This window comes from Gobio gobio, assembly GCF_949357685.1.
Source record: "Gobio gobio genome assembly, chromosome: 10".
NCBI lineage: Eukaryota > Metazoa > Chordata > Actinopteri > Cypriniformes > Gobionidae > Gobio > Gobio gobio.
In genome coordinates this window covers 50,399,410-50,424,725 of record NC_137116.1, presented here as the reverse complement: position 1 = coordinate 50,424,725, position 25,316 = coordinate 50,399,410, and the positions used below count along the sequence as shown (strand labels likewise).

At 37.9% G+C, this 25,316-nt stretch overlaps 3 protein-coding genes across 8 annotated transcripts in view; 1 reads left to right on the top strand and 2 right to left on the bottom strand.

Moving 5' to 3' along the window:
* The window catches only part of atp2a2a (ATPase sarcoplasmic/endoplasmic reticulum Ca2+ transporting 2a), a gene marked incomplete at its 3' end in the record, with an annotated part of 29,948 nt that extends 20,702 nt beyond the window's left edge, over nt 1–9,246 (top strand). For 2 of the 4 annotated variants that reach the window (XM_079827640.1, XM_079827641.1), the window contains exons 10-22: nt 1,664–1,752; nt 1,841–1,943; nt 2,569–2,700; nt 2,779–2,898; nt 2,992–3,210; nt 4,682–5,017; nt 5,095–5,315; nt 5,394–5,596; nt 5,715–5,800; nt 6,301–6,434; nt 6,529–6,646; nt 7,197–7,317; nt 8,691–9,246. In XM_079827640.1, the coding sequence (XP_079683766.1) occupies nt 1,664–1,752; nt 1,841–1,943; nt 2,569–2,700; nt 2,779–2,898; nt 2,992–3,210; nt 4,682–5,017; nt 5,095–5,315; nt 5,394–5,596; nt 5,715–5,800; nt 6,301–6,434; nt 6,529–6,646; nt 7,197–7,317; nt 8,691–8,704 (1,896 nt within the window). Of the gene's footprint in view, nt 1–1,663; nt 1,753–1,840; nt 1,944–2,568; nt 2,701–2,778; nt 2,899–2,991; nt 3,211–4,681; nt 5,018–5,094; nt 5,316–5,393; nt 5,597–5,714; nt 5,801–6,300; nt 6,435–6,528; nt 6,647–7,196; nt 7,473–8,690 lie in introns of those variants that run through there. The other 2 variants (XM_079827638.1, XM_079827639.1) reach the window with 1 other exon arrangement.
* A 90-nt stretch (nt 9,247–9,336) lies between these two features.
* On the bottom strand, nt 9,337–21,651 carry anapc7 (anaphase promoting complex subunit 7). The gene is made up of 11 exons (XM_079827642.1): nt 21,421–21,651; nt 18,059–18,248; nt 15,600–15,719; nt 15,343–15,454; nt 15,104–15,257; nt 14,430–14,572; nt 14,235–14,352; nt 11,529–11,725; nt 11,000–11,224; nt 10,509–10,659; nt 9,337–10,432 (listed from the first exon to the last, which is right to left on the bottom strand). The coding sequence occupies exons 1-11, from the start codon at nt 21,519–21,521 to the stop codon at nt 10,243–10,245; spliced, it is 1,701 nt and encodes a 566-aa protein (XP_079683768.1). The 5' UTR covers nt 21,522–21,651; the 3' UTR covers nt 9,337–10,242.
* A 787-nt stretch (nt 21,652–22,438) lies between these two features.
* rapgef1a (Rap guanine nucleotide exchange factor (GEF) 1a) overlaps nt 22,439–25,316 on the bottom strand; it is a 41,613-nt gene continuing 38,735 nt past the window's right edge. For all 3 annotated transcript variants that reach the window (XM_079827364.1, XM_079827363.1, XM_079827365.1), the window contains 2 exons: nt 24,466–24,594; nt 22,439–24,221 (listed from right to left, as the gene is read on the bottom strand). In XM_079827364.1, the coding sequence (XP_079683490.1) occupies nt 24,071–24,221; nt 24,466–24,594 (280 nt within the window). In that variant the 3' untranslated portion in view covers nt 22,439–24,070. The remainder of the gene's footprint in view (nt 24,222–24,465; nt 24,595–25,316) is intronic.

Here is a 25,316-nt window from a genome sequence, read left to right as displayed (position 1 = left end):
CACACTCTATTATGAACCTGTTGCACACACACACACACACACACACACACACACACACACACACACACACACACATGCATGCACATATATACAAAGGTCGTTTTTAATGCCTTAAATTATTTAACAGGTTTACTTATTTAAAGAATAAAATAAAATCCAGATCTACTGTGCCTTTTTTGTTGGGCACATACATTTTTTTTACTCCAGATATCAATAGAATTTATTATTATTAATTTTAATAAAGACAAAAATTACTATTATACTATAATATATTATTATACAATATTACTATTGTAATATAGTTTAATTGTAAAGCCCTTAAATCGTGTGTGTGTGTTTGTATTACATTGTGTGGACCAAATGTCCCCACAAGGATAGTAAAACCTGAGATCACCTACATTGTGGCGACATTTTGCTGTTCCCCATGAGGAAAACATCTTATGAATCAGACTAAATTATGTTTTTTGAAAATGTACAAATGCAGAATGTCTCCTGTGATGGGTAGGTTTAGGGCCAGGGGCAGTGTAGGGGGATAGAATGTACAGTATGTATGGTATAAAAACCATTACGTCTATGGAAAATCCCCACAAAGTGTGTGTGTGTGTGTGTGTGTGTGTGTGTGTGTGTGTGTGTGTGTGTGTGTGTGTGTGTGTGTGTGTGTGTGTGTGTGTGTGTGTGTGTGTGTGTGTGTGTGTGTGTGTGTGTGTGTGTGTGTGTGTGTGTGTGTGTGTGTGTGTGTGTGTGTGTGTGTGTGTGTGTGTGTGTGTGTGTGTGTGTGTGTGTGTGTGTGTGTGTGTGTGTGTGTGTGTGTGTGTGTGTGTGTGTGTGTGTGTGTGTGTGTGTGTGTGTGTGTGTGTGTGTGTGTGTGTGTGTGTGTGTGTGTGTGTGTGTGTGTGTGTGTGTGTGTGTGTGTGTGTGTGTGTGTGTGTGTGTGTGTGTGTGTGTGTGTGTGTGTGTGTGTGTGTGTGTGTGTGTGTGTGTGTGTGTGTGTGTGTGTGTGTGTGTGTGTGTGTGTGTGTGTGTGTGTGTGTGTGTGTGTGTGTGTGTGTGTGTGTGTGTGTGTGTGTTCGTTCGGAAATGAAGTGTTTTGGTGCAGCTTCAAGAACATCAAAGACAGAGATTTGTCAAAGGACTGAGCTGCAAGAATGAGCTTGATGATGGATGGCTGTAGTGTCCGAGTTGTTGAATGGGTTTTTGTTTTTTTTCTTCATCAGATGTGTACTTTTGAACTCGAACCCTGAGGGACAAAGGGAAGATGAGCAGTGTTTCATCTCTCGTTCTCTCTTTCTCTCTCTCTGTGGCCTACAGCCCTCAATCTGCCATGTATTTATTTAAACATAATAACAAGTAGATTTATATCACCCTGAGTCCATAAAATCATCTTATGATAATACTTGATTATGCTGCCATCTTCTATCAGTTAACTTTTCAACCAATTTCTTCTAGACAGACAGCATGATGCAGCTGGTGCATTCAGCTAACAGTTGGAAACAGTATCTTAAAGAAACTGTTCCAGTATCTTAAAGAAACTGTTCTCCCAAAAATGAAAAATCAGTTATATACTGGTTATACTAATATACAGGTTTGGAATACATGTTAAAGAAAGTTTTATCATTTGTATATATCATGTATCATTTGTATATATCATGTATCTGTGTTTCAGATGTTCATCGTAGGCAAGGCAGAGGGAGAGAAGTGCTCACTGACTGAATTCACCATCTCTGGCTCCACATATGCTCCTGAAGGAGACGTGTGAGTTTTCCGTCTCTGCTCTATGTATTTTTGTCAGCTTCTGTTTTAGTAGGTAGTTTATCATTTCTCCTTCTGTTTGGTTGCTCAGATGCCTTGATAACCGAGTAGTGAAGACCTCTCACTATGATGGGTTGGTGGAGCTGGCGACCATCTGTGCCCTGTGCAATGATTCCTCCCTGGATTTTAATGAGGTATGCTTTATTGTCTTTTATTTAGGGTGGAAGATGCAAGCAAACATTAATATTGTTATACATTTTATAAGGAATAAAGATAAGTATTTATGAAACTGATATTCTCAGAAATATCAAAAACTCCTGAAAAAATAATGAAAGGTCTTTTACCATATCACATGCATTTTAAAAAAGTGTACACATTCTAGTGATTAGAAAAATTACATTTATGATGTATAAAAAATATGCATTGATATACTCAACAAGGCAGCATCCCCCCCCCCCCCCCCAAGTCATTTTGTGAATCTTCTATTTGAATATATTATAAAATGTAATTTATTCCTGTGATGTAAAGCTACATTTTCAGCATTATTACCGTTACATACTGTGACATGATCCTTCAGAAATCATTGTTATATAATGATTTTCTGCTCAAGAAACTTTTATCATCAATGTTGAAAACGGTTGTCTACAATTTTATTTTTAAGGATTCTTTAAATGAAAAGTAAAAAAACAAAAACAAAAAAAACAGCATTGTATCTCTAACCATGTTTGCCGACAGTAGAACAGGCGCTATGAAAATCTTTAGGAGAAGGTCAGTTCCACACATGGAGGATGTACCTTAATAATTACAATTCTCTTTCAGGCTAAAGGTGTTTTTGAGAAGGTTGGAGAGGCCACGGAGACCGCTCTGACCTGCCTAGTGGAAAAGATGAACGTTTTTGACACTGACGTCAGGAGCATGTCTAAGATCGAGAGAGCCAATGCCTGCAACTCAGTAAATATTTCTATGATTAGTAAATAATTATGCAAGTGCATTATTCATGATTTGATAACTCTATATGTGTGTGTGTAGGTGATCAAGCAGCTGATGCAGAAGGAGTTCACCCTGGAGTTCTCCAGAGACAGGAAGTCCATGTCTGTGTTCTGTTCCCCAAGCAAGGGCAAATCCTCTTCTTCGAAGATGTTTGTCAAGGTATACTCAGATACTGGTTTGTTATATATTCTATAGTTGTTGTTGTACTGCTGATGTTTTGGTGGCATTGCTAAACTAGAGTGTCTTCCTCAGGGAGCCCCAGAGGGAGTGATCGATAGGTGCACATATGTGCGTGTGGGTGGATCCAGGGTTCCCCTGACTCAAGGCATCAAGGATAAGATCATGTCTGTGATCCGAGAGTACGGCACTGGCCGGGATACCCTGCGCTGCCTGGCGCTGGCCACCCGCGATAATCCTATGAAGAAAGAGGAGATGATCCTGACAGAGACAGCCAGCTTTGCAGAGTATGAGGTGAGTGAGTTACTGTGCTACTCTGTACTTTTCCTAGTCTTTGTGTCATACTGACATAGTTTTTATCCATCTAGATTGCTATCTAGTAACATCTAGTATCTAATACAGTATCTTGTGTCCCGTTAGCTTGTTTACTATCTTAGCTAACTAGCTGATGAATAAATAGTTTCTATCTTATAAACTATGTAGCTAGCTATTTAGTACTATCTACCTCTCTAATATAAATGCCTTTGCACCTTGCTAGCTACCTAATAAACCAAATACCCATCTAGCTATCTAATAAATCTAATCTTTGCTTCTTGGTAGCTTGCTATATCATAATGGTTCATTTGAAACTAGCTAGATTAATTTTGACCTTGTTTGCCATGTAAATTGACTCGGATGCTAACATGACATAACAAATTAATAAATTTAATTAAAGTTATCTATGGGTTCAATCCATCAAATGAACTGCCTGATAAAGCATTTTCCATCTTGCTAGTTATCTATCGAACAAAATATTTACCTTTCTAGCTATCTAGTAATGTATAGGATGAATTCAGGTTGATTGGGACACTTTTGGCCTTTTTTGCCATGAAAGTGTCCCAACCTGAATTCATCCTATAGTTGTCTAATAAATTATGTTTGCATTTTGCCATCTGGTAACGTATCTAGCCATCTCAGACATTTTCCAATATTTATTCATCTAACTAGTTCACTAATAATCCATTCATCTAGCTAGTTAGCTGTCTAGAAAGCAAAATGGTTTACTAATAACACGTATAACAAATAGCTTGATGCATTACTACTTGATGCTAGATGGTTAAATACGTTATTAATAAACCATTTTGCATCTTGCTAGTTAGCTATCTAATAAAGTATTTAACTATCTAGTACCATCTAGCCATCTCATACATTTTCTGATATTTGTTCATTGAACTTGTTCGCTACCTAAGTGGTAATCTATCTAGCTATTTAGCTGTGTAGAAAGCTAACTAGGATGCAAAATGGTTTATTAATAACCTATTTTAACTGTCTAGCTCTATCGTAATGTATCTAGCTATCTAATGAAGTATATTTGTGTACCGCTTGCCTATTAAACATTTTATCTTATAAAAATATTTGTCCATCTAGCTAGTTCGCTATCTAATAAAGTGATAATACATCTACCTAGTTAGCTGTCTATAAGTTACTAGCTAGCTAAATACTTATATAGTAGTAACGTAAATATTTTTATCTCTCTAGTTTCCCGTCTAATAAACACTTTATTAGATAGTTAACTAGTTGGAAAAATAATTTATCCTAGTTAGTTCTGTAATGACATATTTAGCCACAGCTAGTTAGATGCTTTGAGATGGTGTCTAGTAAAGCATCTTTGAGTCTATCATCTAGCTAATGAAGTGGAAACCAGACATGACCACATTTGATGGGGTTTTAGCAGAGTGAAAACAAACATGCTAAGGTTAACTTCCCTCTCCTCTCCATCTGCCAGTCTGATCTGACCTTCGTGGGCTGCGTGGGCATGCTGGATCCTCCTCGCACAGAAGTGGCCGCTTCCATCAAGCTCTGCCGCCACGCTGGCATCCGGGTCATCATGATCACCGGGGACAACAAGGGCACGGCCGTGGCCATCTGCAGACGCATCGGCATCTTCTCGGAGGATGATGACGTCGACCGCATGGCTTTCACAGGCCGTGAATTCGACGACCTTTCACCCCAAGCCCAACGCGACGCGGTCATTAATGCTCGCTGCTTCGCACGTGTCGAGCCTTCACACAAGTCCAAGATTGTAGAGTTCCTGCAGGGCTTTGATGAGATCACTGCCATGGTAGGTGGCCATATGATGATAATGGATGGTGATTTAGCTCAACTGTGATTGTTGACGAAGCGGTTGTGTCTTTGCAGACAGGAGATGGCGTGAACGATGCCCCTGCCCTAAAGAAGGCAGAGATTGGCATCGCCATGGGCTCTGGCACTGCTGTGGCCAAGTCAGCCTCAGAGATGGTCCTCGCTGATGACAACTTTTCCACCATTGTGGCCGCCGTTGAGGAAGGTAGAGCGATCTACAACAACATGAAGCAGTTCATCCGTTACCTCATCTCCTCCAACGTGGGCGAGGTCGTCTGGTCAGTCCGTCTTTCATCTGCCAGTGGTTCTGTTTATGGTTGTTGTATCTGTTGCTGATTTGAATGACTCCTCCACAGTATCTTCCTTACCGCTGCCTTGGGTTTCCCTGAGGCCCTGATCCCCGTCCAGCTGCTGTGGGTGAATCTGGTGACTGACGGCCTGCCCGCCACCGCTCTGGGCTTCAACCCCCCTGACCTGGACATCATGAACAAGCCTCCCCGCAGCGCCAAGGAGCCCCTCATCTCTGGATGGCTCTTTTTCAGATACCTGGCCATTGGCTGTGAGTCACAAACATGGACTATAAGACAATTTACTATGTAAATGTATCTAGTTTGCCATCTAATAAAGTATCCATTGTTGCTGGTCTGTTAACTCTTGTATTAACTGGTGTTTCTCAGGTTATGTGGGCGCTGCGACTGTAGGAGCTGCAGCCTGGTGGTTCACTATTGCTGAAGACGGTCCATTGATCACACTTTACCAGCTGGTATATATCTCTGTTTTTAAATAAAAGTGATGCGCGTGTAACTTAAGCCCAGTTCACACAAAGTTTGGTACAATAACGTCAAATGACTGCTCAACTGGACTGATGTCTAAAAATTGTTTGATATTCAACTGATTGCAGCACAATTTTTGGTCTCCTATTTTTTTAAATAAATACATTTAAAGAAAGTTTAATTTTAATAAATAAACCCCCCCCCCTTTCTATCAAAAATACTAATGTTGTGAAATATTTATTATCAATACCAAAGCTGAATACTTTCACAGCCATTACTTCAGTGTGAATTTCTACATTCAGCTGAACTTCAGTAGCATACTTCAGGTATCATTGGTATTATCATTAGAATAATAATCTTTTACATCTTTAATGTTTTTTTTATGATAGATTTAATAAATTCTTTCACCTTTTTTTTTTTTTTTTGGTTAGTAATCACTGCTTTGTCTGTATGTTCTAACTCTTTCTCTTTTGCATTCTGTTCTTCTCAGAGTCATTTCCTGCAATGTTCTCCTGATAATCCTGACTTCCAGGACCTGGAGTGCCACGTGTTTGAGTCTCCCTACCCCATGACCATGGCCCTTTCTGTGCTGGTCACCATCGAGATGTGTAACGCCCTCAACAGGTCAGTCATTCAGACTCAGTCGTGACAGTGATTTTAAAAATGAGCGTTGTATTTGTGTTGAACCCAAGTAAACGTGTCCTCTTCCCTCCTGCAGTCTGTCAGAGAACCAGTCTCTGCTGCGCATGCCTCCCTGGGAGAACATCTGGCTGCTGGGAGCCATCTGCCTCTCCATGTCTCTGCATTTCCTCATCCTCCATGTGGAGCCACTGCCGGTACAGCAACCATTTGAAAGAAATGTTCCTTTTCTTTGCTGTGAACACTTGTATGTCATTAGCTATGCTCCATCCAAAGTTGCGAATTTAACTTGTGCGCAAAATTGGAATATTGCATAAAACATCACAGCGTTTCCATCCCATGTATTCAAGAAAACTCCTGGGACATTAGTGCAAAATATGTGTAGTAATAATGGAAGTTGCTGCAGGGGGGCAAGATGCAGATGCAGATGCAACTCATATAAACGCTGTCATGTTATCTCGCCTGGTGTTTGGGGACGCAATCATTTGAGACGCTTCTGGGAGGGAATTAAACCAAATCATTTTGATGACAGACTTTAGCTCAGCAGGTACAGTGTCTGATTTTGATGCCTTTTATCTTTATTATTTAAGCAGCTGCAATATGAGATGCTAAATGTTTGATAAATAATACTTATTGCAGTTCAGATCGAGACGCTTTGGCTTCACTTTTCAGGACGTGCACGGCACACTTGGTGAAAGCCCGTGAAAAAAAAAAAAAGTATCATTAATTTTTGTCTTTGCTCCACAGGTCATCTTCCAGATCACCCCTCTGAACGTGACCCAGTGGATGATGGTGCTGAAGATCTCGCTGCCTGTCATCCTCCTGGACGAGCTGCTCAAATTCATCGCAAGGAACTACCTGGAGCCCGGTAAAGACCTGGACCAGGAGCCCGACAAGAGAGGCTGGTCCCTCTCTGCATGCACTGAGGGCGTCTCCTGGCCCTTTGTAGCTCTGACACTCCCCCTAGTGGTGTGGCTGTACAGCACAGACACTAACATAACCCGGCTGTTCTGGTCCTCCTGACTGATCCCAGAACTGCCGACAAGCTAACACGTGACTCCAAATAACCAGAGAAGACACATTAACAACGAACATTTACCCGTTCACATTTGCACATGCATCCAAGCCTTGTTTGAATTTTTATATAATTATCTTCATATATGGCATATTGCTATCAGAAAATAGTATGTTCTTTTTTTAACATTCCATTTTTAAGCACATTTGTTTAGTTTTTTAATATTATTATTAAAGGTGTATATTTTTCCTCAGGTCCCTTTGTGGCCTTTTTTGGATGTGGAGATGAAATATTTATCAGATTGCTTTGGATATTTTTGGCTCACAGCTCCGAGACGCCTCTATAGCCTTTTGAATCTGCTGGGCCAAAGAGAGCGAATGTGCATTTGGGTTAAATTTAGATGTTTTCCACACTACAGTCACTCCTGTCATTTTCTGTTTCCTTTTACTCGCTTGAAGCAAAATGATTTCCTCTGTGTCGAGTAGATTGCAGCTACCTCAGTTCCGTCGGTTGCTTTCTTAGGACACGTTTCCTGACTTTCATTTTGTATTTTTGCTTGATAGAAGACTAGCCAAATGCACTAGGTCCCTTCTTCTAAAACACTAGTTGTTTAAAAAAATAAAACCGATGTTTACTTCATCACATGTTGGATATATTTATAGGGACAATGTAGTAATTATAATATTATAGATCAATTATTTTTACTGTAATGTATATGTGTATATACGAAGTGCTGAGAAAATGAGCTGAGCACAATTCATCCTTTTTTGTATTAGAATATCTAAGAAAGTAGTGTTGCTGGATAAAGACCTCTTTAACTCTGTAAATGGCACAATTTCTTCATTAGGGGTCCTGTTTTTTTTTCTCAAAAGCTGTTCTCTTGTAAAAGTGTCTTGCTGCAGGTGATCACACCAGACATCATGCATGATTAAATTTGATGTATTGAAACTAATCGTATCGTCCTGTGTGCATCACAGAGTGAGTACTGCGCACTTAATACTGAAATAACACACCATCACGAGGTTTGTTTGTGCTACTGACTGATGTAATACACACCATTATGTGCAGTTACCTGGAGAACGCTTCCACAGGAACTCCTGAAGACCATTAATCATGTGTAACGACTGTTGCATGATGGCATTCTGTGTGTGTGCAGTCTTTGATTGTACTTCAGTTCTCTGATCAAATGTGTCCTTATTTTTACGTCTTTCTCTCTTTCTCTCCAGCTCGGGATGATTGAGCCAATCCGCTCTCTGTATTCCTTGCAGAACCTGTGGTTTTCTTGACTTTAGTGCATGTGTTGTTTTGAGCAGCTCCACACATCTTTCTAGGCCTGCATGTCAACTGTGCTAAAACGTACTTCAATTGCATTAGTTTAGAAAACGTTCAAACATTAGGAGTGGTAAAACAACAGCTCTTTTGAGACCTGATAACCCAGATCAAACCCGTCTGCATATTTAAAATACACTTAAATGTAACATTACATCATGGAGCATGTCCCCTTATGAGAAACTTTTGTATAGCACTGCAAAATTTAATTTGAAAGAAAATGACAGTGAAAATGCCATTAGTTTTTCCTCAAATCTTTTGAGATATGTAAAATAACCAAAAATGATTGTTCTTGTGCAATATGTTTTAAAGCAGAGGATCATTTCAGGTGTTCGGTGTGTGTGTGTGTGACATTGAGAGACAGGTGGTCTTTTACAGCAGTTCCCATGACAACAGAATCAGTGTTGTAATTATCACAATGACTTGTGGTTAATAAAATGCTATTACATGGTTGCGCTGCTGTTTCTTTACACTGGTAATGGATGATTTTGAGTTAGTAAAAGTGATATTCTATTTACTAAAATTGAACCCGTCAGATTTTTTCATGCCATGATTTTAATTCCAAAACATTTAAAAAAAAAGTCTTATTTACACAATATAGAAACATTAAGACACAATGCAAAAGAAAGAAAAAAAATGCACGCAAGGCTACAGAAACTGAATTTATATGATTGCTCTGGTAAATGTCACAAAACTTTAAGAATGTCTGGGTTATATTCACCCCAAAACCAAAAGGAAATGCATTATTGTAGAGGAAATGACATCGCAGTAATGAAAATTGGGGTGAAATGCACTTAATTGTTTAAAACATTATGTGAAATCTGTCATTTTCTACCCACCAAAAAGAAAACTTTAGAATTTTTTTATGAAATATGACATGGACATGTTTTCATGACATTCACCAGATCGGGAAAAGACCCCACACGTCTTTTTTGTGGGATTGTGGCTATTGTGGCTCATTTCCAGAGGCAATCATCACTTTTACTGGCGGAACCAAAAAAGGCTTGAAAGAGCAAATTACAGATTTGACACATTTATTAATACAACGAGGCCGGCGGCAGAGTCGACTAGCCTGTACAAACAGCAAAAGAGACGCATGATGTTTCGTTATTGTTAATAAATTGTTAGAAAATATCATTGTGTGTATTTAGACAAACACCGGCAACATTGTATGTTGAAATATGATCCCCTGTCCTTTGTCGTAAGGCTGGGTTTTGTTCTGTTAGTTTCTGAAATATCGTTGTAGTGCTGTATTCTCGTCTGAGACCAGTTATACTGACAATACAGTTTCAGAAAATTAATCTCTTGATATGACAAATCTGATTAACAACGTCCGTGACTCACCAGCAGAGGGCGGCAGTGAGCATCACGGCATCTCTGTTCAAATGCAAGAGTGTGGATGAAGTGTGAAGTGCTCAAGCTCTCGAGTCTCTTAGCGAGTGTTGCGGGTCACTGCATGCCGAACCACTGTTCCTGATCGGCCCACTGTGCCGCCTCGCTGTCGCTGCCCTCCAGGTCTCCCTCCTCCCCGCTGCCCTCCATATCGTCGCCGTCCAGCTCCACCGTGGCGTCTGTGGGACTTTCCTCCTTCTCCATCTTCTGCATGCCCTCCAGAGACTTCTGGTCATTTGGGTCGAGGCTACGGAAGAGGAATATAACAATCAGTTCGGCTAGTTTCATGTTTATGGATGGCAGTAGAGAGGAAATGACGCTACCTTAGCGCTATACTGTACTGATCCATGGCCTCCTGATAGTCATTAACAGCTACGAGAAAATCCCCTAGCATTCTGTGCAGCACGCAGTCGCTCTGATTGGCTAAAGTGTTTCGTAGCAGTGCTATGCCTTCCTCGTACTTCTGTTCTCGACCTGTAACCAAAGTGTTATATCGCAACACACCAAATATATCAGCTCTTGAAGTTCAGAGAATAACATCCATTTGTGTTAAAAGCAACAATAATTTAAATGTAATATTAATAAGAAGAAAATAGAAAATAATAATATTATGGACACAGTGAAACAAAAAATAATTCTATCAATAATAATATAATTAATAAATAGATAACCAGTACAAAATAAATAGAAAAATAAGATGCAAACTATTTATAAGAAGAAATAGAAAAATAATTAAATAATAATAAGAAAATAAATACAAATAATAAATGGTAATAATAATGAAATCAAGTTATTGTGAGGATGGTTGACATACTGAGGAGCTCTGCTTTCTTCACCACAGCTTTGATATAGTCCGGCCGCTGAGCGAGGGCTTTGTCCAGCAGAGTCTTGGCCTTCTCCTGGGTCATGGGATCTTCCAGACACACTGTGGCCAGGATGGTGAGAGTTTGGGCATTCGCTCCCAGCGTCTTGTAAATATTGTTAGCCATTCCCATAGCCTCCCGGATACCATTAGACGCAAGGTAGCAGTCGATCAGACCTGAAAACATGGGCAAAGAAACGAAAGAAGTTATGCGTTTGTCTAACCAACCTCTACACAACATTCAAAAATAGGACAATCAAGTGACTAACAGAGATTCAGCAAATAAATAGGTTTGGTATCTGAAATATTATCATTTATATACATTTTGACTTTAAAGCAAGATAAAATCCTTGCTCCTCGTAATTCATCCTCTTTAAAGCATCGCCACCAAATATATACAAATGAATAGAAAAAACATTAACTAGCTTGCCAAATAATCCCCTTAGTGGACCGTGCCCTATTATCATGAGGTCTTGCTTGCCTTCGTAGCAGTCCAGACGACAGGGCGCCAGCCTCATGGCTTCTCTGAAGTGTATGATGGCTTCCTGCACTCGGCCCATGTTTCGCAGAGCAACCCCCTTCAGGAGGAGCGCCTGCACGCTGTTGCTGTTCAGCTGGATGGCTTTAGCTCCCAGATAGAGGGCGCGAGAGTAGCGCTTACTGTAGAAACTGTGACATCTGAGGGAAACAAAAATGGTATGTTTCAGACACATTAGGGCTTTTCACCTCTGGTTATCGGCGTTCTAAACCCCGCTTTTAAAGGAACACTCCACTTTTTTTGAAAATAGGCTCATTTTACAAGTCCCCTAGAGTTAAATAGTTGAGTTTTACCGTTTTTGAATCCATTCAGCCGATCTTTGTATCTGGCGGTAGCACTTTTAGCATAGCTTAGCATACATCATTGATTCTGATCAGTCCATTAGCATCTCATTCAAAAAATGACCAAAGACACTTTCAATATTTTTCCTATTTAAAACTTGACTCTTCTACAGTTACATCGTGTGCTAAGACAAACTGAAAATGAAAAGTTGCGATTTTCTACACCTCTATGGCTAGGAACTACTCTCTCATTCCTGCGCAATAGTCGCGGATCTTCGCGGCCGTACCATGGCTGCAGCAGCGCAATGATATTACAGCGCCTGAAAGTAGCCCAGCTAGGTAACTTTCAATGTGACCGGCACTAAGTTCGTGTAGTTGCAGAGAAAGTTTCAGGCTTGCAGCCGACAAATTGTGTTGTGGATTTAGCTGTGTGATTAGCCATGGTTCTGTGTGTTGTAAAGGGCTGTGATAGTAAGTCGAAGGTGTAACTACCACCATGCTTCACAGAATACCAACAAATCATTGCGCCGCTGCAGCCATGGTACGGCCACGAAGATCCGCGACTATTACGCAGGAATGAGAACGTAGTTCCTAGCCATATAGGTGTAGAAAATCGCAACTTTTCATTTTCAGTTGGTCTTAGCACAAGATGTAACTGTAGAAGAGTCAAGTTTTAAATAGGAAAAATATTGAAAGTGTCTTTGGTCATTTTTTGAATGAGATGCTAATGGACTGATCAGAATCAATGATGTATGCTAAGCTATGCTAAAAGTGCTACCGCCAGATACAAAGATCGGCTGAATGGATTCAAAAAAGGTAAAACTCTTGTAAAAATGAGCCTATTTTCAAAAAAAGTGGAGTGTTCCTTTAAACTTGGGGAAAGGAGCCTTTCACACATACAAAGTTCTGTCATGAAACTGAAGATGGAGCAGGTTAGGTCCTTAAAGGATTAGGTAGTGCTGGGCGGTATGACCAAAAATGTATATCACGGTATTTTTCTAAATTATATCGGTTTCACGGTATATGACGGTATTTTTTCCCCTATGCATGACCGGGTGTTAACCACATTTTCTACTGATTGAGAGGGGAAATACTGCAGTAGATTGACTAGAATGCCCTATTTTACAGTCATGATGAGTGAATATTGTAAAAAAATTCCACACTAGAGTTAATACAGGTTTGCAAAGCACCACAAAATGATGCTATGGAGAGACAACCAATAAAACAGACCTGCAACACACTCATTACATGCACATACATATTAAAATATTTAAAATATGACCACAGAGAGAGAAAAAAGACAGAGTTGAGGGCACCTTAAGCATTTAAAAAATCTTATCTTGTTGTTATAAAAATCCTATACAACAACAAACTGCCAAAACAAGGGAGAAACGCGGATATTTGCAATACATTTAAGAGCACTCTCTGAACAAATCAGTTGAACACAGAAAGAATAAAGAGTTACTTTTTTTCCCATTCTTCTTTGAATTGTCAGTTTATTTATTAACTTACATAATTCATTGTCTTTTGTATAGCAGAATAATCCATCGTGTCATCGCGGTCGTGATCAGACGTATGGTTGTAAGTTACACACAACGGTTGTCCGACTTCACACACTCGTTTTCATTCACTCCTTCAAATAAAGTGATAACGTAGGGAATAGTGAATGAGGGTATAGGAGGCGATCTCGGATTCTGTAATGCGATCTCAGCTGTGCTCTGAGTGCTCTCACTAGTACAGTGCAACAGTGAAATGCGTCCCCTCTCAAACAATGACGCGCTGCGCCGCGTTCTGAACATTGTTTAAGCGACATATACCGGTATTGCGGTATCATCAAAATTCATATCATAGCAAAAAATAAATACCGGTATTCGGTATGAACCGGTATACCGCCCAGCACTAGGATTAGGGATTAGCTGTAGCAGTTGCAACACACTTTCAGAAACCCTCCTCCTTCCCCAGCTCCACCTGTATAGATCTGCTACCGGTAATTCATGTACCCAAGGGCTGCACGATAAATCACAATTAACATGAAAATCATGCTTATCACGATTTGGCTAGATGCTTAGCAACCCGACAACCAATCACATGCCTCATATATAAAAGTATGCCCTGTTTCAGTGTTACGGGGGAAAATGTCAGATGGTCACAGAAATGCGAGGCCATTTCATTCGTGCCTTTATAGTCCGAAAAGTCAATTCAGCATAAACTTGATAGTACTGTCGGCAATGCATAATATGTGGATGTGCAATTCTAGAACCTTTATGGAAACAGGTCACATGCTCTGCTCGTCCAATCTATGACACTGACACAGCAAATATGCAAATAAGGACGTTATATCCCCCTATAAGGAGAAGGTCAGACTCACCCAGATATGACCCAGGGCTCTGCGTGCTGGTCAGATATGTTGAACAGCCGTCCTCCGAGAACCTCGACATCTTCTAGATGACCCTCCCTGGCCATGAGATAGCCGTATACATCCATACCTACAGAACGGCACCATACTTTAAATCAAAACAACAAGAATCATCTGGCGGTGCAACCATTGGTTAATGCCACATACCTTTGATCAGGTAAGGGTCAAGCATCTGCGCCTGCTCAAACTTCAAGATGGAGTTCTTGGTGTCTCCAGCCCTGAAGTAGACGTCCGCCAGGGTGACCAGAAGATCAACGTTATCCCTCAAGAGTGACTTCTTCTCCAAAGAGCTGTGAGGAGAGATGTACTAGTCAACAAAGTGCTACACACACGTATGATACCTCAAATTATAATTAATATAATAGTTAACTAAAACTAATAAAAATCATCTTGTTTAATTGAAAAAGCTGAAATAAAATAAAATATATTACATGAAAACTTAAACAAAAAACTTAAATGAAAATCATGGACGATGCTTTGGCAACTAACTTAAAAAAAGAAATAAAACGAAATAGAAATATAAAAATATATATAAAAACGTACTAAAACTTAAACTAAAATTAAAAAAAGTCTGTAAAATATTAATACATGATAGAACAATAATAATTGTGAATATAATATATAATAGTTTTTGATGACAATTTTTATTAAAGAAAAGCTATTAATTACACTTTTAAAAAAAATTATAAATCATAAAATAAATATATAAAACATTTATGTAAAAAATGTCCAAGCAACAGCTGAGAAATGAAAGCTGCTTTACTGAAACTGTGGATTAAATCATGAAAAGCCTATTTTTATTCACAGTGTCAAATCTTCACCAGATCGTGTTGATCGCTCTCTGATTGTCCCCTCCATGTATGAAAGCATGTGCTTTAATCCAGACAGACAGCCAATCAAGATTCGGGATGCTCTGAATCACGTCCATCGTCATGGAAGCGACCTCTGCCCCCTTCACCGACAGAGACAGAAGCCCTGCAGTGGATCACACAGTGACAGTGGGTTTAGTAAACTTGAACTTAAAGACAAAGAAAGGACTAGATACTGTATTCTTACTGACCAATGATAGCATCAAGAGCCAGAGGACACTGTCTCAACACCTCCTTGTAGCTCGTAACGGCCGAACGTTCCTGACCGGCCTTTCTGTAAAGATTCGCCAGCATCATGTTGATCTGCAATTGAAACGCATACAATTAAACAATGCGCTCTGTTATTGTGTGTCATTTTTTAGATGTTAAAGATAATGCTAGCTTGTCAGATTCACACACACAGAGACTTGTACAACAAATAACCACCGGACAGAGTGTGAAAACACACCTTTGGCGTTCTCTGGCGTGAAGGGATCCCATCCAGCACTGATATGGCATCTTTATCCAGCTTCAGAATAGTGTAACACTCTGCGATTTTATATTTCACTTCAATCTCTGATGGCAGGTTCTGTGGTTAATCAACACAGAGCTGGTTAACTAGAGAGAAGCTTCATTTAAACAGATATAAACACTACAAATAATGCACCATTACAAACATCACCATGATCACTTGTCTGGCTATCGCCAGACCAAGCTCAATTTAAGATTGAACATTGGTCGCTTCCGTAGCCTGATGGCAAAGACTGAAAGACTCAGGAGGAGTTTCTTCCCCCAGGCCATCAGACTCCTGAACTCAGTCACGTGACTTCACTTCACCCCGCACACGCATAAACATCCAGTTTAAACATTAACATCCACATACTGCCATTGCACTGCACTTTACGTTCCTATTGTTACTGTGTAACAACCTGTAATAACCTGTTTGCACATCATACTCCTGTTTGCACATTATACTCCATTTGCAATTATACCTATTGCATGCACATCATACTTCTCTATATATAAATATATATATATATTTTATGTTAACCACTTATTTTTAAGTCTACAGTTTCTCACTTATCATATCCACTTATTTTATATTTTTATTTTATTTTTTTATTTTATCTTATTTCCTATTTTTATCTTACTTGATTTATTTATAACTCTACTTATGTTAATACTTTTTATTCTAATTTTATTCTATTTCTATTTTAATTTCCCCTTGTGTTCTTGTAACTGTTATTTGCACTGTCCATGGAGCGGACCTGTTTACATTTCACTGCCAGTTGTATATTGTGTATATAACTGTGTATGTGACAAATAAAACTCTTGAATCTTGAATCTTGAATCTTGGTCTGGGGAGTCTGCTCTGTATTTTCTTCTGCACCAGAGGCGATATCAATGAGCATAAATTAAATGACTCTGAACGCAATTGGATAGGCCTTCAACCAATCAGACCATGAGAGGCGTGATCAACAGGCAACGACCCATCGCTTCTCTATCCGTCATCGTGTTAAACCCGCCAATAGCACGCCAGGTGGATAAGCCAGTCTGGGATTGGTTCCCGCAAAAGTGTAACAGAAGCAGTAGAAATGAATGTACAGGTTTCCAGACTGAGTTGCAGGGCGAAATCAAATAGCTGGCAAATCAGGCTGGGTTTACCCAGTCTACATGATCACCACAATTTCCATCAAAATGCCACAACAACTACACTTCTTATAAATTCTGTGAAATCACACACTATATTTTCAGCCAATAACATGACACAACATGACACGACATGACATGCACGACTGTTAGGGGTCAGCAAGCTTTTTATTTCAATGAAATTAATACTTTTATTTAGCAAGGATGCATTAAACTGATCAAAAGTTATATTAAATACTTCTATATATTGTTATAAAAAATAATTAGATTTAAAATAAATGCTGTTATATTGACCTTTTATATTCATCAAAAAAATCTAGAAAATATCACGGTTTCCACAAAAATATTAAAGCAGCAGAAATGTTTCTTGAGCAGCAAATCAGCATATTAGAATGATTTCTGAAGGATCATGTGACACTGAAGACTGGTGTAATGATGCTGAAATATATAAAATATAAATATAATTTATATAATTAATACTTAATTAATGACAGTGCTGGCTAACATCGACACCACATTTTTATTATATATATATAAGTAACAGTAGCTACAAGGAATGGGTATAAAAAAAAGGTGCAGTGTGTAATATTTATGAGGATCTTTTGACAGATTTGCAATATAATATACATAACTATGTTTTCAGTGGTGTTTAAATACCTTACATAATGAACTGTTATGTTTTTATTAACGTAGAAAGAGCCATTTCTATCTACATACACCGCGGGTCCCCTTACAGTGAAATCGCCATTTTGCATCGTCATGTTTCTACAGTGGCCCTGAACGGACAAACTACTCTACAGAGCGCTAGCTACTCTCTGCTGTCTCAGACGACATATTTGTCCTGTGTCGGCCACCGTAGCTTCTCAATGTGCTTCGAAAGGCAGGGGTGAGCGGTGGGGATGCAATTCACAACCTCACCACTAGATGCCACTAAAATTCACACACTGCACCTCTAAAGGTTTTAATACAAATCCGTTAATTTTAACCTTTAATATTATAGTAATGAAGCTTTAAAGCTTTAGTTGAGAGATTGTATTTCCTTGAGGAAATGTGCCATGTCTGTACCTTTATATATAAATTGATATTGAATTGAAATCGAATCGTGAGATGTGTGTCAATACCCAGCCCTAGTAGTAACAACTCTAGCATGCACGCCCTTAATAATACAAACTGGAGTGATTAAACCAAGGCAGAAAACAGCTAATGTACCAAACTATTTTATCACAATGGATGTGTACCACAGTACATTTGAGTAAGGGAGAGGATGAGGGAGCGCACCTGTGCCTGCACTGCAGATGTCGTGCCGCCTGTGCTGGAGGGACGGACTTTAGATGTTTTGCTGAGCACTTTCTTCTGCTGTAAAGCCATGTTGTACTTACAGGCTGCGTTCCTGTACTCTTTATCATGGAAGATGGCATCAGCATGATACACCAGCAGCTGGTACTTCTGAGACGGCGAGAACAGCTCCCTGAAAGAGACAAACACACACTTCTATGGTTCATCTCTTAACCTCCTGAGACCAGGAAAACAAAGTCTTTTGAATGTAGTGTTTTTCATGTCATTACATTGTTTAGAGCATAAGAAACATTTTTTAAAATGATATTTTATTCATGTTATGCTATGTCATCATATGTGGACACTAGGGTTGGGTACCGAACTCGGTACTTTTAAGTACCAATTCACATTAAATCAATCGGTACCAAATGTCGGTACCTGAGAACCTATATTGTGATATAGACTAGTGTCTGTGAATATTAAACCGCAAAAAGACTATTTAAATACGAATCATGCGTGTCTCTGTGCGAATGAATGTGTAGACGCGCGGTTTACAGTCTATGGGTTTACCTCACACACACACTCACTCAGAATCGCGTGTGATGGTCGCGTGTTTCCATCTCTGCCTCTCATATGAGGACAGTAACGCACGATCGCCAGAGCCACTGAGTCACTTCATGAGCATTTCACCGTTTCATTTGAGGAAAAACTACCGTCATATCATAAATTTGATAATAATAAATTATCAAAACTTAATTTTTTTAAGTTTTTTTTTTATAAATTACAATTTTTCTTCATGTTTTAATTTTAGTCATATAAAGCTCAGTTGTGCAGCACTTTGTTTGACAAAAAAAAGTTTAATTAAATTAAAAGATAAATTAAATTAATGTCTTATGTCTTCATTTGATTACCAGAAAATACACAACACATCATTTGTGGGAAATCTTTTCATAGAAATGAAATTAAAAAGAATTATACTATGGGGCCGTTGAATGCTTGAATCTGATTGGCTGATGAACGTTCTGAGGTGTGCAATTATTTTCTGGGAGATGCACAGCGAACGTAGTTCCAGGCAGCTCTCTTGACCACATTACAGTTCCATATCACTTCGCATAGTTAACTGTAATAACGGAAATTGCAGGACTAAAAAACAACAATATGACAGACGATTTTCCTAAAGTAAATCTTAATATTTACAGTGAATATAACACGTTCAACAACTGGGCGGCAGCAGTATTAGACAGTCCAGATGAAAACCAACAAACGGAAGCGGACATCAAAGGCAAGCTTTTCTGTCTCATTACTGAAATCACACATGCTCGCACACGCACTACAGTTTGCACAAAAAGGTGTTGTCAGCGCTGCCCTGACGATTTAGTTAGCCCATGACATTTATTTTTCTCTCTCTCTCTCTCTCTCTCTCTCTCTCTCTCTCTCTCTCTCTCTCTCTCTCTCTCTCTCTCTCTCTCTCTCTCTCTCTCTCTCTCTCTCTCTCTCTCTCTCTCTCTCTCTCTCTCTCTCTCTCTCTCTCTCTCTCTCTCTCTCTCTCTCTCTCTCTCTCTCTCTCTCTCTCTGAGATGCTATCAACGGCTCAAGCCTTCGTTAACAGCTTTAAAATGACGTTTCGGACGAATCCCTTTAAATATATAATCGGATCGATGTCTTGAGGTGTGGTAACCGTAGTATAAGCGGAATAATTGGCGGAGTCAATTATTCCTTACTTTAAAAATAATAATATGGTTGTTTTTGTAGCTCTGGCATAATGTCAATAACACTTTTTTATTTATGTAAACATCCCAAAAGTACCAAAAAAAGGTACCATTGGGTACCGGTTCCGAATTTCAGGTAAATGTGAACAGTACCCAACCCTAGTGGCACAGAGACATATATACATATATATATATACATACATATACATATACATATATATACATATATATACATATACATATATATACATATATACATATATATAGGCAAAAAAATTCATTCACCAATCAATTTTCAGGTTTTAACCAAACTTTATCATTTATCATTTATCAAAAGATTATCCTCATCTATGTTATGAAAGATATAACGGAATTAATTGATATACCATTCACTATCTAATTTGCATATTAATGTGTTCTTGAAAAAATAAGTGTAATAGTTGGCAACATTTTCATAATAATCTAATATTTTTTAGGAACATTGATACCCTCTAAGCTGAGATTAATAATGGCCAACTGCTCGGATCCACTACACGCTCTTGGGATGCTTAACAACAGCACCTTCAGTCACAGACGGATTGCACTAAAATGCAAGTCTGAGTATTGACTGCTATCAGATTGTTCAATGTGCTATCAATATGACAGGATTCATTATTGGAAATGCATATATAGGGTATTTACGTGTATATTATTGCTCATTTTTTATCGTATTCATGTACATTTTTAGGTCCTATTTCTTTTTAATTTTTGTACTGTAGATTGTAAAAGACTTGAGAGTGCTGCGGTGTTCTTTTGTGTGTTGAAGCTGCCGTGACAATATAATTTCCTGTAAATTATTAATAAAGTATCAACAAAAATCAAAATATGCCATTTCTTTCCTTATTCACTTGTTGTGTCTCCCAAAAGGCCTGTTAATGCCATGATTTATGTCCCGGTGTCTATAGTGGACGTGTATGAAATCAATCAATGCCCTATCTTGTAACAGAAAGTCATATTTTGATTAGAAACCCCATAACATTTTCATAAGACGTTGATTTATAACAAACAATTTGAGTCCGATTGAAATGATAATTACAAAATATCATCACATTTCCATAAGAGTGCTAAATCTGATCAGTCATTTTTCAAGACCAAGGAGTTGCTGTTGTCCTGGTGAAACCTCAAAACAAATGGTATCTCTGAAAAACCCTGAATGTGCTCTTTACAGGACATCCAGACTGAAAACTGTGACATGTACGGTGTGAGAGAAATTCACTCAAATATAATGTCCAGGTACGAGGACAGTGGCACCCAGGAGGGTAAAACTGAATCAAACTGCCATGATGCAACCTAACCAATACAATACAAAATGTTGTTGACAAAATAACATTGTGATATCGATTAAAAAGATATTTAAAAGGAGACCCCAGTTGTACTTATGATAGTACATGCACCAAAAACTATGTTAGCTATTGAAATAAGGTATTTTGGGGAAACTTTGGTAACATGGTGAATTGTTGTACTACCGTCTTAAAATAATACATTGATACTTTCTATATTACTTTGACTTCATATGAGTTTGCTGCACATTTAGCAAATATAAAGGTGAATTGTAATAGCATGATTGGGCAGACACGGACAGCTTCTGTTTACATACTAAAACCTGAAGCTACTCACGGGTTGTTGGTGCTCATGGTCAGGAGTAAACTACTGATGATCCGGACATTAGAGTGCAGTCCGGCCGCTGCCATATCCCGCACATGATCGATCACATTCATCTTCAATCGACTCTCTTACGACCTGAAAGAACAATTCTAGTTTAATGGATGCGCAGCTACACAGCGGAAGATGCAGCAGAGCTGAAGAGAAGAGTTTTTTAAACGGAAGGAAATGATGCGATTTCAAAATAAAAGTCGGAGGGGAAACTTAAGCGCCAAACGAAAAGTCCTCGAACTTGGCAAAAGGATTTTCGATCTGACAGAGAAAGATTTAGACACTGGACACACTAGTGTTAAACACTAAAATTGTTTTTATCTTTATATCTATATATAAAGTATTTAAAATACTTAATCGTTATATTAATCATAATAATGATATTAATCGGGATTAATTTATGACAGAACGACACAAAAATTGCATATAGTTGGAAAAGATGAGTGCCAATGGAATAGTTTGTACTTGTGTTACAATTATATATATTTTCCCCTTTATTTACATTTTTTTTTTTTTTTGCTGTCTCTTTTTGGAAAATTTAAACCAAATTTTAACCGATTAACCAAAAAATAATAATTAAAATCCCGACCGGTCACATCTTTCTATGGACCCAATGGAAAAAATAATGAATGCGTATATATATATATATATATATATATATATATATATATATATATATATATATATATATATATATATATATATATATATATATATATATATATATATATATATATATATATATATATATATATATATTGTAATATATATAATATATATATATATATATATATATATTGTAATATATATAATATATATATATATATATATAATATATAATATATATATAATATATATATATATATATATATATAATATATATATATATATATATATATATATATATATATATATATATATATATATATATACACACACACATACATATAAAAATGTTGTTCACATATATGACAAATTACTTAAATGCAAACTTATCTTTATTCACGCACAGATTTGAATGACTGTCACAGCTTTTTTTATTCTATTCTGTCTCCTAACCAGAACAAATGGATCCCAACACACACACACACACACACATACACACACAACAAGACATTGATGATATGTATATTATTTTACCAGGTTTCACAGGGTTATGTGTACAGATGTACATGTCAGTTGTATTTTATATGCAACTGACTCATCATCATCATCATCATGTTAAAACAGTGGTGATATGTGGTCTGGGGTCTTTGGAATTAAAAAAAAAATCAACTTCAGTCCAATTTGCAGGTCAGAACAGGTTCCCGCCGCAAGCGTTGTTGAAGGGGTTCAGGCTCATAAGTCCACTTCAAACTGTTCCCTAACAGCTTTTAATCTTTGTTTCCCACAATCAACTTCAAAGTGCACATTTGATCACATCTCACAACAACAGTGTAAATCTCTCTGCAAATGTCCATGTAAAATCCTTTTAAAAAACAAAAGGAAAACTGCATTATATAAAATAAATCACATTGACACCACTTCATGAACAGCTTCAAGCACTTGATAGTAGGTCTTTGATCACTGCGATGGAAGATCTACAGAAATATGGCCATTTTGTACTGTAATGGTGTGCAAAGTGACAAATATTGAAATGTACCAGACAAACGGTTGTAACACAACTCCTGAAATCTTTCTTGCAACAACCGCACTGGCAAAGCAGGCTTTCTTTGCAAGGGATTCTGAACTTAATAAACAGCATATTGTTATGCACATAAATATACAAATAAATAAGCAGGTTGAACAAATCAATGAGTTTCCCTGATTATTAGCAATTAATTGTAATCGGAAGACTGATTTTAAATAGGCCTCAAATTGCTGTAATGAGAATTACGAATTTAACATAAACAAAATATGACAATTATTTGAACTGATGTGCGTTAAAAATGGCATGCTCCTGTATTTTAGTAAGAGAAGTCAGTATCTCGAATCCAAAAAAAGCCTTTTAAATTCAGTCAGATACTGTTAATCTTGCAGAATAAGCAACGAAATCCTGACAGTGCTATTAATAACTGTGGCTGTGTCCTCATCATGACCTATTATGATACATGCTTAAAGCTGTCCAATCCAGCAGCTAAACATACAGCAATCCCCCTAAATCTAAAGAGTCTCTATGTGCATTTGTTACTTACAAAATAAATAAATAAAAATATCAGTCTTCAAGGAACTTCAACATCCAAAGTGCCCGTTGAGGCATCGTGGTATTAGTTTGCAGTCGGAGTCGCAGCTGTTTGTCCACATTGCACCGCAAACATCCGGATGGGAGACCGTACCGGAATATCACCGTAAATCCCAGGTTACAACCGCGAACCCCGTAATCTCATGTCTCAGAGTCACATTATCCTTCTTTGCGCTCGCCACTGTTCCACTTTGTTTCAAATTTACACACAGGTTCAGACGCAGTGCAAATACAAAATAAAATCTAATCAATTAAAAAAAAGGTTTCTGTGAACTGTAACAGAAATACAGTATCAGTCTTGTAGCTGCCATTACAGTAACTTCTGATTGCTGTGTCTTGCAACTTCGGAGGAGGGCGGTTTTTAAAAGCAGTTTGTTGGTCTAGCTGAGCGAGCTATGTCTTTTCCTCTCGTTCTGTTTTCCGGCGAGTGATGTTGCGAGGCTTGATCTTCAAAGAAAGCTCCCACAATGCCTCCTCGGCTAGATGGTCACTGAAGTCGTTGAAGAAGGACACAATGTCGTCGTTGTGTTTGAGGTCATAATGCCTGGAAGAAAGAGAAGTACAAGTCACACAAAATGCTTCATAATTGTTTAAAAAGTTAAAAAATCCCATTTTATTGAGGAGACATCAGTTAACGGCAAGAACCGTCATTTAATAATAATAATGTCATAGCCAAGTTTTTCACGATCCAATACAGTTCCAATAGATTATTGAATATTTAGTTTTCACTCTGAATATGGAAGTTAAATGGATTATGAATGATGTTTCATGTTTGTCCAAGTACTCACACTTGCTGGAAGCGTCTCATAGTGTCCAGGATATTGAACTGCTGCCAGCGTTTGGAAAAGTTTATCTTTCCTTTAATGAGGTCAGGATTCCCAAGATGCACAAAAGTTAAGTCCTGGAGGATGAGACCTCTGTATTTTGTGAAAGAAAATAGGGATGTTATACACAAAATATGGCATTTTAATTGCAATATAAAATGTGTTTTTTTTCTTTAAAGTCACCAATACTTGTTTTTATGGAATTTGCAGTATTTATTATAAATGATTTATCTGTGCACATTATAATTTTTTAATGTCTCTCAGGGTTACCCTTTTCTAGTCGACTAATAGTCGTTCATTTAAGCGATTAGTCAACTAATCGTGCATTTATATAAATAAGCCGTAAATCATAATAATGAGACTTTAATTGCCTATTATGTGTGTGTCGTGAAAAAACAGAAGGAAACTGCTTAAACATTTTAATAATGTATTGATAATATGTGTTTTCGGCTGCCAAGTCAACGATGCCGACTCGTCATCTGGACACTTGCGTTATATGCATGTTTCATACGGATTACAAAATCTGAGAATATTTGTTTTCCACTTTAACTAGTTCATTTAAAAGTGGACATTTCAAGCTTTCTATAGATATATTTATCATGTCTGTGAGGCAAGTATACACTGAGTTCATTTTTGAACAGTTCAGTTTACTGACACCGAGACGGCAGAAAGCGCATCCTGATTGTTTTCATTATTTTACAAAAGCACAACGTTTTATTGTTATTGTGAGTTTCCAGAAATAAAAGTAGACTCTTTACAGTTTGCATTACTCTTATCTATATGACCAAAAATGACAGAGTATTTTAAGTTAAATG